At 42.2% G+C, this 17,161-nt stretch overlaps 2 protein-coding genes across 3 annotated transcripts in view; one reads left to right on the top strand and one right to left on the bottom strand.

Annotated features, from left to right (window-relative positions):
- Nucleotides 1–11,922, top strand: part of KCNQ5 (potassium voltage-gated channel subfamily Q member 5) — a 509,851-nt gene extending 497,929 nt beyond the window's left edge. For both annotated transcript variants that reach the window (XM_072735385.1, XM_072735394.1), the window contains 3 exons: nt 3,449–3,580; nt 5,782–5,908; nt 7,507–11,922. In XM_072735385.1, coding sequence (XP_072591486.1) covers nt 3,449–3,580; nt 5,782–5,908; nt 7,507–8,469 — 1,222 coding nt within the window. In that variant the 3' untranslated portion in view covers nt 8,470–11,922. The remainder of the gene's footprint in view (nt 1–3,448; nt 3,581–5,781; nt 5,909–7,506) is intronic.
- Nucleotides 11,923–13,980: 2,058 nt separating this feature from the next.
- KHDC1L (KH domain containing 1 like) lies at nt 13,981–15,791 on the bottom strand. The gene is given in 4 exon segments (XM_026007459.2): nt 13,981–14,083; nt 14,992–15,156; nt 15,441–15,551; nt 15,682–15,791. Coding segments are annotated over 4 exon segments (489 nt in total).
- Between the last annotated feature and the right edge of the window lie 1,370 nt (nt 15,792–17,161).

A 17,161-nucleotide genomic window follows, 5' to 3' on the forward strand; every position in this document is an offset into this window, starting at 1 on the left:
TTACCATAGAGAATTCACACAACTCCCTACAAGAAACAAGGACAGGCTCCTATTAGGACAAAACAGGTCATTCAGTTTGGAGGTATGTGGGTCCACCCCTGGGCAACCTTGCCACAGACCACAAATGCCTGAGCTCCAGCCAATGGGAACACACTAACTCATGCCAAAGCTTGTCCCTTTGTATGTAGGGTGTTTTCTATCACTGTAGCCAAGAAAAAAATTGCCAAAGATCCCAGCCAATCTTTTCAACATATGCAGAATTGATGCCATGGGAAATCAGAAGGTGATATAAGGGGGAGAACAGACAGAACTGGGTGAGATACTGACTTTGCTTCATACTTGTTGCTTGTGTGGAGGCAAGTCACATAGGTTCTTTGAATCTTGGTTTCCCTAAATATAAAAGGGAAATAAGAATATCTCAAGTGCTGTTGAAGATAAGACATCTAATGTACTTCACATAACAAATGGTAATATTTGGACACCTGAGTGGCTCAGCAGTTGAGCGTCTGCCTTTGGCTCAGGGCATGATCCCGAGATCTGGAATCGAGTCCTGCATCGGGCTCCTTGCACCGAGCCTGCTTCTCCCTCTGCCTGTGTCTGTCTGTCTCTGTCTCTGTGTGTGTGTGTGTGTGTCTCTCATGAATAAGTAAATAAAATATTTTAAAAAACAAATGATAATATTAATGAAAACACAAACAACAATTAAAAACCACCCAGGGATATATAAAGATGATTTTTTTCCTTTTCCCTTCACCCACCCAGGGACCACTAGCTACTCTTAAGTAAAGAAGGGTCTGGACTGTTAGATTAGCTTTTCTTCTGGTTTTCTGGTTTTATTCTTAATATTACACAGATGAGTGGATCTTTTCTTTTTCTCTTTCTTTCCTTCCTTCTCTCATTCAACAAATGTTTCTTTCCACTGTGTATAAGGAACTGTGCTAAGCCCTGAGTACACAGTGTTGAAGAATGGTAGTAGTAACAGTCATGGTAGAGGTAGTGGTAGTAACAATAGCTAACACTTAGGAAGCCCTTGCCTGTTGAGTAAAGAGGTCCAGCCCTGCTTTCATGTAACTGACATTTTATGGCTCAGTCAGTAGAGCACATGACTCTTGATCTTTTTTTAAAAAGAAAATCTATTTGTTGGGGGAAACAGATATTTAAAAAATAATGATTGGGGCAGCCCCTGTGGTGCAGCGGTTTAGCACCGCCTACAGCCTGCGGTGTGATCCTAGAGACCCGGGATGGAGTCCCACGTGGGGCTCCCTGCATGGAGCCTGCTTCTCCCTCTGCCTGTGTCTCTGCCTCTCTCTCAGTCTCTATGAATAAATAAAATCTTTTTTTTTTTTTTTTTAATTTATGATAGTCACAGAGAGAGAGAGAGAGGCAGAGACACAGGCGGAAGGAGAAGCAGGCCCCATGCACCGGGAGCCTGATGTGGGATTCGATCCCGGGTCTCCAGGATCGCGCCCTGGGCCAAAGGCAGGCGCCAAACCGCTGCGCCACCCAGGGATCCCGGATAAATAAAATCTTTAAAAAATAATAATGACTGGCACGCCTGCGTGGCTCAGTGGTTGAACATCTGCCTTCAGCTCAGGTCGTGATCCTGGGGTCCTGGGACCGACTCTCGCATCAGGCTCCTGGCAGGGAGCCTGCTTCTCCCTCTGCCTATGTCTCTGCTTCTCTGTGTCTTTCATGAATGAATACATAAAATCTTTTTAAAATAATAATAATAATAATTACTCAGGGCCAAAAATTTCACAGGATACATATTTCACTAGCTTTCTCAATTTTTTAATATAGGAGACTTGAGCTCCAAACAAACTTGATAAACAAATTTGAAGCTAAAGCAAAGTATTGAGAGGTTAAATTAAAACATATTTCCTGGGATCCCTGGGTGGCGCAGCGGTTTGGCGCCTGCCTTTGGCCCAGGGCGCGATCCTGGAGACCCAGGATGGAATCCCACATCGGGCTCCCGGTGCATGGAGCCTGCTTCTCCCTCTGCCTGTGTCTCTGCCTCTCTCTCTCTGTCTGTGACTATCATAAATAAAAATAAATAAATAAATAAATAAAATAAAATAAATAAATAAAACATATTTCCTTTATTTTCCTCTGAATAATGCTTAAATGTTTTTGCAAACAAAAAAGAGACCAAAAAAAGTTTTATCCTGAACAAAGAAGAGATTGGTGGCGAAAATATGGTAGAAAGAGGGAGTAAGACTGTTATGGATAAATGATTCCAGAAAAATAGGATACAATTAATTTGAAGTTAATAATACAATTACAAGGTAGAGTTTGGGGCTTTTTAACCAATAAAACAATTCCTTGCAATCAGCCCTCAGGATAGGTAATGAGTATTTTCTGTTTAAATCCTCTATTTATTCTTAATCTTCCCACTTTCCACCAAAGGACAACAAAGTGTGGTTTGCAGAGCCCGATGGACTGATTCTCAGCCTGGGATCCGTGAGTGTGATAACGGGAGACTATGAGCCATTTCATAGTTGAAAAAACACTGGCAGGCTTAACATTTACCTGCAGTAAGGCTGCACAGGCTCATTAAAATGTTATGCTTCTTTGCTTTCTTTGGGAATAATATCAAGTTATTGTAGTAACTGTTTATTGTAGGCAACTTAGCCATTTATGGCACCATGGGATTTATTGATGAACTATTGTTTTAAAACATGAGGTCCATGTCAGGAGAAACACTGTAACAAAAAAGATCTCTGGTTCTGAAGTCTTAAATACCCAACCTTAGTGGATGAGTGTTACTTTTGAAATAGAAGAAACCTGGCTACCTAATCACACAGTATTCGGCGGAAGTAATTTATGAAACAGTATTTTCATAAATTCCTACAGAAATACACGTTTCTCTGGAGAGAATAAGAGAGTTTTACAGACACACCTGCATCTGCATAAATTGCATAGTTACATAAAAGACCATTTTAACAATGTTTGGGGTTTGGGGGGGGTTTGTTTTTTTAAGATTTTATTCATTTATTCATGAGAGACACACAGAGAGAGAGGCAGAGACACAGGCAGGGGGAGAAGCAGGCTCCCTGCAGGAACCCCGATGCGGGACTCGGTCCCCAACCCCAGGATCACGCCCTGGGCCAAAGCCAGATGCTCAACCGCTGAGCCACCTGGGCATCCCCAGAATTGCATTTGACTTTGATTTTGATTCAGGGTTTCAGTGAACACTGGAAAGGTATAACACTTAATATTAAGTCTCTTTTTGTGTGTTTTTCTACTCTCAATGTGTGCCTCCCATGAGATATTCTTAAATTGCCCAATATAATCTTGGGCTTTTATGTCGCATTTCTAGAGGAGCCTAAAATAATTTGATGCATGACTTTTTTTCCCCCCAGAGCTTCTCATATTTACTAGCAAGCTATTTGGGTAACTTCTTTTAGCAAAGTTATGGAGATTAATATGGAATATGTTGCTCTTACAGGATTATGAAATTTCATGTTGCAAAACGGAAGTTTAAGGAAACATTACGCCCATATGATGTAAAAGATGTCATTGAACAATATTCTGCTGGTCATCTAGACATGTTGTGTAGAATTAAAAGTCTCCAAACACGGTAAGCAATAGAAATGTGATTTATTGTGAAGGAATAGGCATAAAAACTATCTGAGAGTAACTTTTCTGTTGTACAGAAAACTCTTGAATCTCATATTTCTAATTCATTTTTCATGGGTAACTTTTGCTTTTAATATAGATTTTCTTCCCCCTTAAAGACTTTATTTACTTGAGATAGACCAGGAGCAAGAGAGATCACAGAGAGAGACGGAAAGGGAGAGGGAGACTTGCCACTGAGCAGGGTGCCCTACAAGGGAGTTAATCTCAGGACTCTAGGATCATGACCTGAGCCAAAGGCAGATGCTTAACCGACTGAGCCACCCAAGTGCTCCTTATAGATTTTTACTTAAGGATATAAATCAGACATTAAAAGCCTCCAACTACAGTATGCAGTATCTCAATTTCCTCATCTGTAAAAATAAGGATAATGTTAGTGCTTGCTTCGTAGGGTTCACATGAGGATTGAATGAGTTACAACATGTTAACTGGGTGCTTAGTAACTGTTAAGGGTTGTCGCTGATGTCATTCGAGTGATTAGTGCTATTGCTGTTTTTTTATTCTCTAAAGCCCAACTGTCCTTCAAGGAGCCATCTTTGTCCTTCCTGAAACTTTACCCAACTGTCTAGCCCACAAAAACAGACCTTTTCCTTCTCTGACCTCCTACAGCATCTAGAGCTACTACAGAGCACTGAGACACTCATAATCTTGGTATTACTGTGCCAGAGAATTGGACTCAAAAATGAATGGTTGGCTCTTGTATTGTTTCCCTGGGTGCAAGTTTATTCCCTTACTCGTGACTAAAACTGGGGCCTTTCACTTCCTTGGTGTCCTGTACAGTGCCAGATACACACTGTCTCTCCAGTGAGCATCTTACTGAGTCATTAAAAGAAATGAGTTCAATACATTACTCCAACCACATTTCATTGTGTTATCTTGAAGCCAGAATGTTCAGTCATCTCAATTTTTTAAGAGTCTTGCTTTACTCTCAGACACAAATTACTGCTGTTTGTGTTTGAAGAGTTCTTAAAACACAAGGAAAGAGTCTTAAACATTTGTTTATATGCCCACAGCACACTCAGCCCAGGGGGAAGCATATACTGGGCCCTTAGAGAACCACTTGTCGATCAATTATAGAAATCACAATTCGTTCCTTCCTTCCTGCATTTGTTCATTCATCCAACAGATAATTGTTGAGCCCTTAATGTGTGCCAGGCACTATGGACATTCAGAGATTAATAAAATAATGACTTAGTCCTTGTGGAGCTTGCTAAAACAGATTAGATATGATGAAAGGTAGGCACTGCCTTATTTCTGTGCAGACTAAGTAAACCAGAACGTTGAGTCGGTACTCCCAATAATTCAGTACCAACACACACACACAAAAGAAAGTAATTCCCATTTCAGTTGATCAAGTCTCCTTGGAAATTGTTTTAACTCATCCTGAGTTATGTTACAATCTCTGCCCATGTGGCCATGGTCTTCCAACTCCTTTAATAGAACTATTACAAAGTATGGATTTTTATAAAGTTGAACTGCTACAGAAGTTGTAGAACTAATCTTTTTTTTTTTTTAAGATTTTATTTATTCATGAGAGACACAGAGAGAGGCAGAGACAGGCAGAGGAAGAAATGGGCTCCCTGTGGGGTGCCTGATGCGTAGTCAATCCAAGGACCGTGGGATCAGGACCTGAGCCGAAGGCAGACAACCACTGAGCCACCCAAGTGTCCCTATAGAACTAATCCAAGTTTCCAGCTCATACAGTGTATATTCTCCACCTAAAATTCCAGAAGACAGAGGCAATCACTTTCTCCCACCTATCAGATGTACAATAAATGTTCACTGAATAATCTGTTCTATTAACATGAAATAATCATAATTGTGATTTTATCATATTTTCAGCAGTTAAATTCAGAAAATGCCTGGTCAAAGATGGAAACAGATAAATTACTTTGTAGTTTAGGACAATTTTGCCTGCAGAAGATTGCCCATGAGCGACTTCAGCACAGACCAGAATAATGGAAAATTAATCTCATGTGTAATTCTCATGTTAAGAAAATAAGCACATCAACTGGAATAAGTTTATCTCATCTTACATAAATTAAAGATAATTGTCTTTAATTTTTCTTTTCAAAACACTTAATTCTGGCCTGGGGCAATCTCCATCTTCAGCATTTATAATCCTATCTCCTCTTTCTCTGATAGTGTTGACCAAATTCTTGGAAAAGGGCAAATCACATCAGATAAGAAGAGCCGAGAAAAAATAACAGCAGAACATGAGACCCCCGATGACCTCAGTATGCTTGGCCGGGTGGTCAAAGTGGAAAAGCAGGTATGAAAAAAAAAAAAAAGAAAAGCAGGTATGATTCAACCATAGTGGCTAACTTTTCCATCAGAATTTTTTAAATAAAAAGTGTGGCCCCTTGGATGTAGTTTAGTGATTAATATGTTTTAAAGGAGTAAAATCAAGAAAGAATGAATGAAATTACATTTCTTGTGCAGAGGCAGTGTTCTCTAAAACACTTGGATTTCCATACAAGGAATAATTTCATCTCATCAATCAATGCAAGAACTGGAAGCAACTACAGATTTTCCACAGTAAAATAACAAAAATCTATTTTTCATTTGTGTTTTGGTGATTGTCACTGTCTCTTTTTTTCACTCTTTTTTTAAAAACTAAAACCTCATTATAACTGTCATGGTACATTGAAAGTTGTTAACTCTAAAGCTGTAGCTTCTCATACAAAATAATTGTCCAAACGAAGAGACAGAGTTTTTTTGAACTATAGAGAACACACTGACGGTTACCAGAGAGGAGGTGGGGGGATGGGTGAAATAGGTGATGGGGATTAAACAGCACACTTATAGAGCACTGAGCACCATATGGAATTGCAGAATCACTATATTGTACACCTGAAACTAATATAACTCTGTATGTTAACTACACTGGAATTAAAATTAAAAACTTAATTTAAAAAAAGACAATTATACGGAAATCAAATCGTTCCCCCAACCTAATCAAAACTATCTTGAGTATTAATTTTGAAGCATTTCATACTTTTCTTAAAGATTTTATTTATTTATTTACTTACTTACTTACTTACTTACTTACTTGACACAGAGAGAGAGTATGTGTGTGTAAGCACAAGCAGGGGGAGCAGCAGAGCAAGAGGGAGAAGACTCCCCACTGAGCAGGGAGCCCAAGGACACAGGGCTTGATCCCAGGACCCTGAGATCATGACCAGAGTCAAAGGCAGACATTTAACCAACTGAGCCACCCAGGCACTCCCATACCTTTATTTTTTTTTAATATTTTATTTATTTATTCATGAGAGACACAGAGAGGCAGTCATAAACAGAAGGAGAAGCAGGCTCCCTGCAAGGAGTCCAATGTGGGACTCAATCCTGGACCCCAGGATTATGACCTGAGCCAAAGGCAGATGCTCAACCCCTGGCACACCCAGATGCCTCCATACCTTTATTTTTAAATTCAGAACCACCTACATTGATATTTAAGGTCTTGATTTCATTAGAGAAGGAGTTCTTGACTAGACTGCAGTAGAAGCCCAGAATGATTTCTTGGAGGAGGCTTAGTAAAGGCAACTTGATTGGGCTGGGAGTCTTAGAAGTTGCTTTCTTACAGTGCTCCTTTGTTTTCTGAGACCATCAACTGTTTATTTTAAAGACTTAAGGGGGAGGGGTATTGGTGGAGATTATGTAGAGGCCAAAGCATACCTCTCCTCCTAAATCATCCCTTTGCCCCACCACAGCTAGAGGTACATTCTGAGGTGGTACAAAAGGTCACGACTATATTATTCTTTATACTGAATATTTAGCTGTATAGGCACACCAAGACTGCGTTTTTTTAATTCTAGAAATGAAGTCCATTCTTAGGTTATACTCACATGTGACCCTTTTCCTCACTTTCAGGTACAGTCCATTGAGTCCAAGCTGGACTGCCTACTAGATATCTATCAACAGGTCCTCCGGAAAGGCTCTGCCTCAGCCCTCACCTTGGCCTCATTCCAGATCCCACCCTTTGAATGTGAACAGACATCTGACTATCAAAGCCCTGTGGATAGCAAAGACCTGTCCAGTTCCGCACAAAACAGTGGCTGCTTATCCAGATCAGCTAGTGCCAACATCTCTCGAGGCCTGCAGTTCATTCTGACGCCAAATGAGTTCAGCGCTCAGACTTTCTATGCGCTTAGCCCTACTATGCACAGTCAAGCAACACAGGTGCCAATGAGTCAAAGTGATGGCTCCGCGGTGGCAGCCACCAGCAGCATTGCAAACCAAATAAATGTGGCACCTAAGCCAGCAGCCCCAACAACTTTACAGATCCCACCTCCTCTCCCAGCCATCAAGCATCTGCCCAGGCCAGAGACCCTGCACCCAAACCCTGCAGGCTTACAGGAAAGCATTTCTGATGTCACCACCTGCCTTGTTGCCTCCAAGGAAAATGCTCAGGTTGCACAGTCCAACCTGACCAAGGACCGTTCTCTAAGGAAAAGCTTTGACATGGGAGGAGAAACTCTCTTATCTGTCCGCCCCGTGGCACCCAAGGACTTGGGCAAATCTCTGTCGGTACAAAACCTGATCAGGTCGACGGAGGAACTGAATATACAGCTTTCTGGGAGTGAGTCAAGTGGCTCCAGAGGCAGCCAAGATTTTTACCCCAAATGGAGGGAATCCAAATTGTTTATAACTGATGAAGAGGTGGGTCCTGAAGAGACTGAGACAGACACATTTGATGCCGTGCCACAGCCTCCCAGGGAAACTGCTTTTGCATCAGACTCTCTAAGGACTGGAAGATCACGATCATCTCAGAGCATTTGTAAGGCAGGAGAAAGTACAGAAGCCCTCAGCTTGCCTCATGTCAAACTGAAATAAGTTCTTCATTCTCTTTCTAGCATAGCAGTTCCTTTAGCCATACATATCATTGCATGAACTATTTTGAAAGCCCTTCTAAAAAAGATGAAATCACGAGAATCAGGAAGAACATGAAAGGCAGTTTATAAGCCCGTTATCTTTTAATTGCATGAAAATGCATGTTTAGGGATGGCAGAAATTCCAAGGTACATCAACATTAACCCACTCACTTAGTAAAGTACCTTGAGTTAAAAATCCTGAGAAACCAAATACTGCTAATGCTACGGGGTATGTGAAAATGTCAAGATTAGGTCATTTAGAAGATTTGACTCTGTGTTTTGAAATTATGGGAGTAAACAACTTCAAATTTCAGGCATTTCTGCTTATGATTAAACACAAAACACATTTTCAAAATTAGGCCATAATGTATATGTAAACACGATGGCTACCATCAACCGCTGCTAACAAGGTTTCAAGTAAAGCAGAACTTGGGAATAATAGAAATGGCTGCTTTTTTCAAGATCTATTTGCCAACCCATTCCTATTCAGTCATTTTATTATTAATGTGATTTGAATGTCAATCTGTGTGCTTTTGGTGATCCAGCGCTGTGGCAAGCAACTTTGCACATCATTTTCATGTTGTTCTTTATGACGAGAATGTTCTTCAATTAGAAAGCGTGCAAATCATGAAATTCAGGGCCAGTGGGGCAAATAGACCATTTAACACATGTGAGTTCCCGGGAACATAGTCCCTGACGGCTGAATCAACTTCATACGTGTGCTCTACTTCTACACAAGCGGATACGATACTGAAGAGTAGAAGGGCCAGCGCTGTGGTGCTGATCCCTCTGCAGTGCCACCCCCGGCCAGGCAAGGAAGGGGCCAGCGAGAGAAACCATTCCCACTAAACCGGTAACACAGGCAGGATCCCTGGGGAATTAGACATTTGAGTGAGAGTGAGATGAGAAAGGCTTGAGAATAATCCAGACACAACACCAGGATGTAGATGAAGTTAGTGAAAAGAGCTTCGCCCTCAGAGGGCAATGAGAGTGAGAAATAACAAGCCGAAAGAGAAGAACTCTGTCTTTTTAGAAAATGAATACTGCTAGGGAATTCAACTACCTAAACATCCCTTCTTATATAGAAACAGAGAATTTTGCAAGTTATTTATTTTTTACTATGCCCTGAATGTGTTTTGCTATTACGTCGTACATTTTGCATATGGAAGGCTGTAACTAAACTTCCTTTACTTTTTATATTGTAGCGGATGTTTTCTATTCTCCAACCCCCACCTCCACCCCTGCAGAATGTTGCCCCAAACCTATAATTATTGGTCCCATTTCCCAGTATACACATTTACAGTTAGAAGCCAGGTACCCCGGCAGGGTCTGCAAATCAAAACGCTTCATCATGTAACACAAAAGCAAGGACCCAAGGGAAGCAAAATGAAAGATGGGTTTACCAGAAAGCCCGTCCTGCTGACTGCTTGTTGGCACCCTTGCTTGCTGTCTCAGAACTTCAGCCATGGTGATAGCATTCAAGAGGCAAGGGGAAGCCAGAGAGCACTTCGGTTCAATTAAACTCCAGCCGCAGACGGACTTACAAAAGGAAGAGTTTTCTCCTTGGCAGGGAAGAATTAAAAATAAAAATAAAATTAAAAAAACACCTCAGCAGCCAGGAAGACAAAGCAAGGATAGCAACTGGTTGGTTGTCCCAAGCCAGGAGGAGGCCCTGAAATCCACCCACCCTTCCAAACTGTCTCCCCCAGCCGGCTTGCTCCATCTCTGACTCCCCTCCTACCTTTCTTCTCCAATGACTTCTCAGTTCCCTGCCACTATTTTGTTCCTGATCTCCGCCAGACTTTTCCCAGTATCCATCCCCAAGTCAACCACTTCTCCATCCTTCCTCAGATAGGCTTCTCTGCCTTTTAAAACCCTTGTCCCTTTTGATAAACACTGAAGTTTTAAAAGCCTCCTCTTCTCAACCCACCTGGATTCCAGGCCACTCCCCTGGGGTGTACCATTCAGCATCTTCTTGGCTGCTGGAGACACACGGATGTTAGGGTCTAAATTTTACACTCTAGCTAAAAATGATTTTATCAAGTTTTTGAAGCAAATCTTTTCATTTTTGAAGCACAGAATTTTAGTAAATTATGAAATGCAATTTTTCACCTACTAGGTCTCCACGCAACCTGAACTTGTGATATACCCTCCCAAGGAGGTTGTACAAACACACACACACAGATGCGCACGCGCAAAGTATCATTCCACTGACCTAAAGCCAGACACCTGCCATGCACTTGGCAGGCTCTCTCCAATTATCAGTTGAGGAAGAGGAGGGAGGCAGCAACTTTCAGGTAGCACTGATTCCTGGACATACCCTGTCCTGGGTCGACCCCACTGGCAGCAGGAATTCTGAATGTATTGGGGACCCCTTCTTAGGCCTCAGACATAGTACCGTTCATCCAGCATTGCTGAAGACTGAAGACTCAGAAACAAACCCTAAATGCATCACTGAGGTCTTAATCAGAGCAAAATGTGATAAACTATGATGTGAAAACCTTTTATATATTGAAGCCATGACCATTTTTGTGTCTATCTCACTCTAGCACAAAAACTCTTGGATGTTAAAAGATAGTTGTATTGTATGAAAGCTGTAGGGTTTTGTCTATTGTGTGACTCTCTACGGAGTTGAGAGGGGTCTCCCATTAACACTTTGCAAAGTCCCATTGGTCAATGCCAAATGGTGTCTTGAAGCACAATTTAGCTGAGCACTGAGCAACCACATGCTTTCTCGGTTCAAAGTTTGTCTGCCTTCTTCAATATGTAGGGTTGATCGAGCTAACACTTACTAGCAAACATCCCTTATATGAGGTTGACTAAAAATATTGCTGTGTCTGGTCTAAATGTTCACATTTTGTTCAATTAAATTAATATCTGTAGGTTGCAAGTTGTTTTAAGTGAGAGACACTTTATTGAGTTTTTAAGTCTTTATCTCCTGTTCATAGGTGCCTTTCTCACCTCCCATTGACTCAGTGACTCTGAAAGTTCCTAATTTGCAGGTGAAACCAGTCTAACAGAGAGGAGGAAACCAGGCACAGTGACTAATTCTCATGCCCATTAGCAAAGCAAAACTACAAGAAAAGATGAAAACCTGAGCAACTAAATTAATGGATCACTTCATTCAACCAGACTGAGAATATGTCAGAAACATTAACTTATCTCCCCAGAAGCTGATATTTTTTGCCTTAAATGACATGGTTGTGTTTTTGTAAGAGAAACTTAATATAACTATGTGCATTTTAAGTGAGCAGTTCTAAAAGTCAAGTATGACAATACAGTTGTCTGTTCCTGAAAACAAATAAATCAGGAATATCATTACCCATCTCAAGCTATCATTGAAATGTAATTTCCTTTGCTCTCTTTTACTGGGCTCATTTGTTTTAAAGTAAAACATTAAAAAGATGTCTATAAACAGTGTGACTGTTTTTATCTGGAACTAACTGGTTGGTTCTGAACTGACTGGTCCCAGGCAACCAAACTGGCTGTGTACAGATTTGGGGCTGAACTATAAAAGTGATCGTCCTGCAGTGTTAGTGAAGAAATCATTGTAATTTGAGTAGGGGGAAATTTGCAAATGTTTTTGAGTGTGTATCATACAAATTCAATACAGATCAAAATTCAGAGAGCAGCGCATGTGAGCTTTGTATTAACTATAATAAAAGGGTGTGCTAAACAAGTAATTGGAAATCACTGGGGGATAGGCAGGTGCCCAAACCTGCAGCCCCTGGCTACTCAGAATTGCCATGTTTAGCACCTCACCAGCTCTCTTACCAGGGGAGGACTTCTCCAAAAGGGATCTTTCCCTTCTTTCCTAGGATAGCCCATTCCTTCTGTTTTCATAGTAATTTTGTGCTGAAGTATCCATGATTAATTCCAGTGGGATTATTTTAAAGGAGACTGGATGTCAGGACTCTGGAATACAAAGTAACAAAACCGTAGGAGAGGCACCTGAGACAGGAGGAAGTAGTGAGGGAAGGTTATCCTGGGCAGGATACGGTGCAAGGACTTCCCACCATAGGTCTACTGAGACCAAACAGGTATGTGCCTAGAGATGATGAAAATAAAATTGTGTATGGAACATGCCTTCTTGACCAACTTAGAAGTGTAAATCACTTCCAAACACTTTTGAACCAGTTTATGGCCCAGCCTCTCACCCCTACTATTTAAACACAGAATATTCTTAGGACAACAATTCTACTTTAACCATTGATAAAAATAGGTTCCCATACCCTGAAGTAGCAACTTTTATTAGCCTGGATTTAACTGCTTCAAAAATGTGGTGGAAGGACAAATTGGGTTTAATTAAATTTTAATTATGGCAAGACTTCACCTGAACCTATGTAATTGCAAACTATTGAAGCTTTTACTACATACATTTCAGAGCAGAAATTTATCAGACATATTGTGTATAAACTATAGATTTAGGCACCACCCTGGAAATTAGAGCACAACAAAACTGGTAAATGGCAAAGTGTTTTTGTTCAAATAAATATAGAAAATCCAAAGGTACATTGGTATGACTTCTCTTTGCCCATTCACATGATTCACTATATGTCTATCATAATTTTGGCGACTATTTTAAGTCCAATGTGCTCTAGTGGCATTCTCAACACACTGCCACAATACCTACACCTACTTTTCCAATTATATGGCTTTTTTCTCATGTTTAGTGATGCTCATCCCTCCCATTACTTGCTTCTTTTTTCTTTTCCTTTGCCTACATTAGCATGACTCCCTTTCTGGAGTGCCAATCCCTGCCTGTCACCATGATCCCAAGTAACAGGGTACTCAAATTATCCCCATGCTACAGCTCAGGGTGCCGCTCGACCTCATGTAAGCCATGAGGACATCACACCACACACATCCCCGCTCATAAATGCTTGAGTATCTTTGAAGCTCCTTGCCTGAGCCCTCTGGGCACTGAATGACCCAGTACCACTCTCTGTTACCAGGGATATCACCTCTGGACCTGGTGGTGGAGAGGCCCTTGCCACTCCCTGAAGGGAAGAGTCTGTCTTCTCTCAGTCCCCAAGCTGCCGATGTTCCACAGTTGGGTGGGGTAATCCCCATCCCCTATTTTCCCCCATATCTGCCACATCTGACTCTCACTCTTTCTCCTCATAAACATGAGTAGGCTTCCCCGTTACCAGCAATCATTGAGAACTTTATTTTTCCCAACATCTCACCTTCCCTTTAAAACTGAACTACTTAGAAAATAAATAAGGGATTTCCATTCCCACAGCATCCATCCACCAGCCAGTATGACAATCACACCCACGCCCATTCAATACCACAGAAAAACCCCTCTGTGAGTGAAATTAATGAAATCTATGAAATTAACAAATCTTGCTGGGTTTTGACGGGCACTGAGGGGGGCACTTGACGGGATGAGCATTGGGTGTTATACTATAGGTCGGCAAATCGAACTCCAATAAAAAAATACATAGATAAAATAAACTATATTCCAAATTCAACCACTTCCTAGCACTTCCACCACTTCTCCGTAGTCCAGGGCACCGGCTTCTCTCACCTGCAATCCCTCACGGTTGAGATACAGGCTGCTAGAGGAGAAGCTTAAACAGGAAGAGTTCAAGTGAGGACATGTTTAGCTTGCCAAACTCTTGGCTAGAGAGATTCAAATGTGGATTTGGCATTGAGTAAGGTTCTGGAAAGGGGATTTAGAAAGCCTTCCTCTCAATTTATTCATAGTTCACAGGACTTCAGGATCTTTTGCTCCCAGAACACCCTGTCACCACCCCCAAACTTCTAGCAATCAGGAACAATGCCCAAAGACCTAAGGTTTACTGGGCTGCCTGGATGCCCATCTCATCAGGCAGTTGGAGTAGATCCAGTTTCTGTCCCCATCTAGACCCTCCACCTCCCCCCAACACACACACACACACATTTCTCCTCTCATTTATCTACCTTTTAGGTCTAGGGAGATGCCAGAGAGGGTCCCTTCTTTTCTAGAAGCCCCTGTCTTCATTCAGCCCAGAGCAGCCTGAACAGGCTCCAAGTGTGAGAGAAGCAGCTTGTGCAAGAGCTGTTTTGTTTCATCCTCCAGTGCTGGGCTACAGCACAGCTAGCTCATCCTGGCTCCACAGATCTCAGAGCTAGGCCCGCTGGAGTCCCTTCCGGGGCCTGGTAAGCCTGTCCAAAAGAAAGAGGACTGCACGTCAGAGGCTTTACATGCTGGGTCACTTATTTTGTGGGATATCTTCACCTATTGAACACTTTCTTACATTTAGAAGACATGTCTCGGACATACGCCTAGAAGGTCCAAGAGGAACATGACTAGGTCACAAATTCAAATTTCTATTAATGCCGTTTCTCACCAAAGCCAGAACTTTCCCTCCCCTCCTACCTGCCCAGGAGAAATCAGTCCTTTATTACTAATAGAGTGAAATCTAAGGGAATCCAGGACAACCTACCATTTAGTATGGGAAGCCTGGGAAAACCTCACAGAGACAGTCCCGCCCACCCTGGCAGGCAGGCAGCCCTGGCGAACAGCTGCATGCTGGGGGTGGTGGCCAGGTCCTCCTTGGTCAGGGGCTGGCTCCAGACTAGCTGCAGCATCTCAAGGCCTGTGAAGACAGCGCCCTGGTGAGGGAGGGTTCGCAACTGGGATCCCAGGGCAGGCCAGAACCTCCAAGGAGACATTAAGAGGGGTTATCCAACCCAGGCCTTCCCAGTTGCCCCATCCGCACACCTCCCTGCTACCTTCCTGTAATTACGGTGGACCAAAAGCATGGCTGTGGCTCAAGGGCACTCTCTGTGGGACTCACGGAAGCACCTGGATTTCCAGCCATCCCACAATCCCTGAAGAAACCAAGATGCCACGCAGCTCCACAGTTTAGCCAGGGACACCTACCTTGGGTCTGCTGGTCAGAGTTCCAGCTCCCCAAGCTCCAGATCATATCAAACAGCTACCGCCTTGCCTCTGGCAGTCCAACTACAATGACTCAGGTCTGGCCTGTGGCTGTGAACCATCTCTGCAGCTGAATAAAGGTATGACTGTGCACCTCTATGCATCAAGGTGGCCTGCAACTGGAGGAGGGATTCGTGAACCTCCACCTCTTGGGCAGGCCAGGGAGGGCTGCTCCAGGACAAGATGGGGATGGAAAAGTAGGGGAAGGCTGGAAACTGGGGAGGAGATGTGGGCAAGGGCCACCTACCAAAGATGCACTCCTCCTGGTCTTCTTCCATGTAAAATACTAATGGAAGGTAAAAGTTCTCAGATATAATCCACCATGGCCTCTTGCTGCAAGCCCTCCTTTCCATGTCCTAAATTGCTCCTACTTGATTCAGAATAGAAGCAAGCTCAAACACCCTGTCAAAAAAGAAATTGGAAGAACTCAAGGTAGACCCAGATCTGTGTTAAATATTGGCATCTGAACAATTCCACATCTTGGACCGCCTTAAGGAGAGGTGGCTTTTGCTTACAGATCCTTTCAATAAAATCCATTCCAAAATTATCTTCATTCTAATTTCAAAAGATTTTGGAGCAGATCAACTGGGTATGAGCCAGGGCAGGGATTGAGGGATGGAAAGTACTAGAACAGGTAGGTTCCAAAATGGCTCCCTAGATTTGGACAGGCAGTTTTAGTTTGTTCACACTACAAAATATTATAGACTGGGGTGGTTTAAAATAACAAGTACTTATTTCTCACAGTTCTAGAGGCTGGGAAGTCCAAGATCATGACACTGGCAGATTTGGTATCTAGAGAGGTCCTCCTGGTTCATAGACAGCCTTCTTTTCACGGTCCTTACACGGCTGCATGTCTGAAGGGGTGCTTAAGCTTTCTGGGCCTCTTTTACAAGGACACAAATCATATTAATGAGGAGGAACCCTCCCAAAGGACTCACCTTGGGGGTTAGGAATTCAATATGTGAATTTGAGGGGCATGCAAACATTCAGACCATAACAATTACTACCAGCCAACCAATGATTACACATGTGTAGTTAGACAAAGTTGAGTTTATTTGATGTACTGGTTCAGGAGAGAAGCAACAATCCAGGAACATAAAGCCTCTTTATAGGGAAGAGTTGTGGGGAGCCTATAATAGGATTTGGCTGGGTGATTCTAAGGACTGTTTAGAGAAGCAGAGGCCAGTTTTGTAAAAATGGGGCAATTTGGGGATTATGTAGGAGGCAGAGAGATTAATGTGGTCTTGATTGAAGAATGTCATTGTCTCCGTCTGATTTTAAATGTACAGAGTAAATGTCCTTGCTACATCTTGCATCACAATCGCTGAGTGGTCTTCACTGGTTAAAGAATTCTGAAACAGTTATTTATGTGTAGTAGGGAACATTAGAGTTTACCTGTCAACTTCCAGCTGCAAGTTCCTAGGTCTGTTTTTTTTTTGTTTTGTTTTGTTTTGTTTTTTACTTGTCAATCTTTCCTTTTAGCCAAAGAACATTGGCCAGCCCTTAGGACATTCATATGCATGATTCAGATCCATACCATCATCAGAATCCATTGTTCACAGGCTATTTGGAGAACACTGTCTGCATTTGCACTGCAGTTAGTCTCACATGAGCCTTTTGTTGCAAGATGAGATGTTGAACCATTTAAAAACATAATGACTGCACAGTCTCATTTAAGACTGGACAGGATACATGGGTCAACCAGAATACAGGAAATTACCGG

The sequence above is a fragment of the Vulpes vulpes genome, chromosome 1 (assembly GCF_048418805.1).
Source record: "Vulpes vulpes isolate BD-2025 chromosome 1, VulVul3, whole genome shotgun sequence".
NCBI lineage: Eukaryota > Metazoa > Chordata > Mammalia > Carnivora > Canidae > Vulpes > Vulpes vulpes.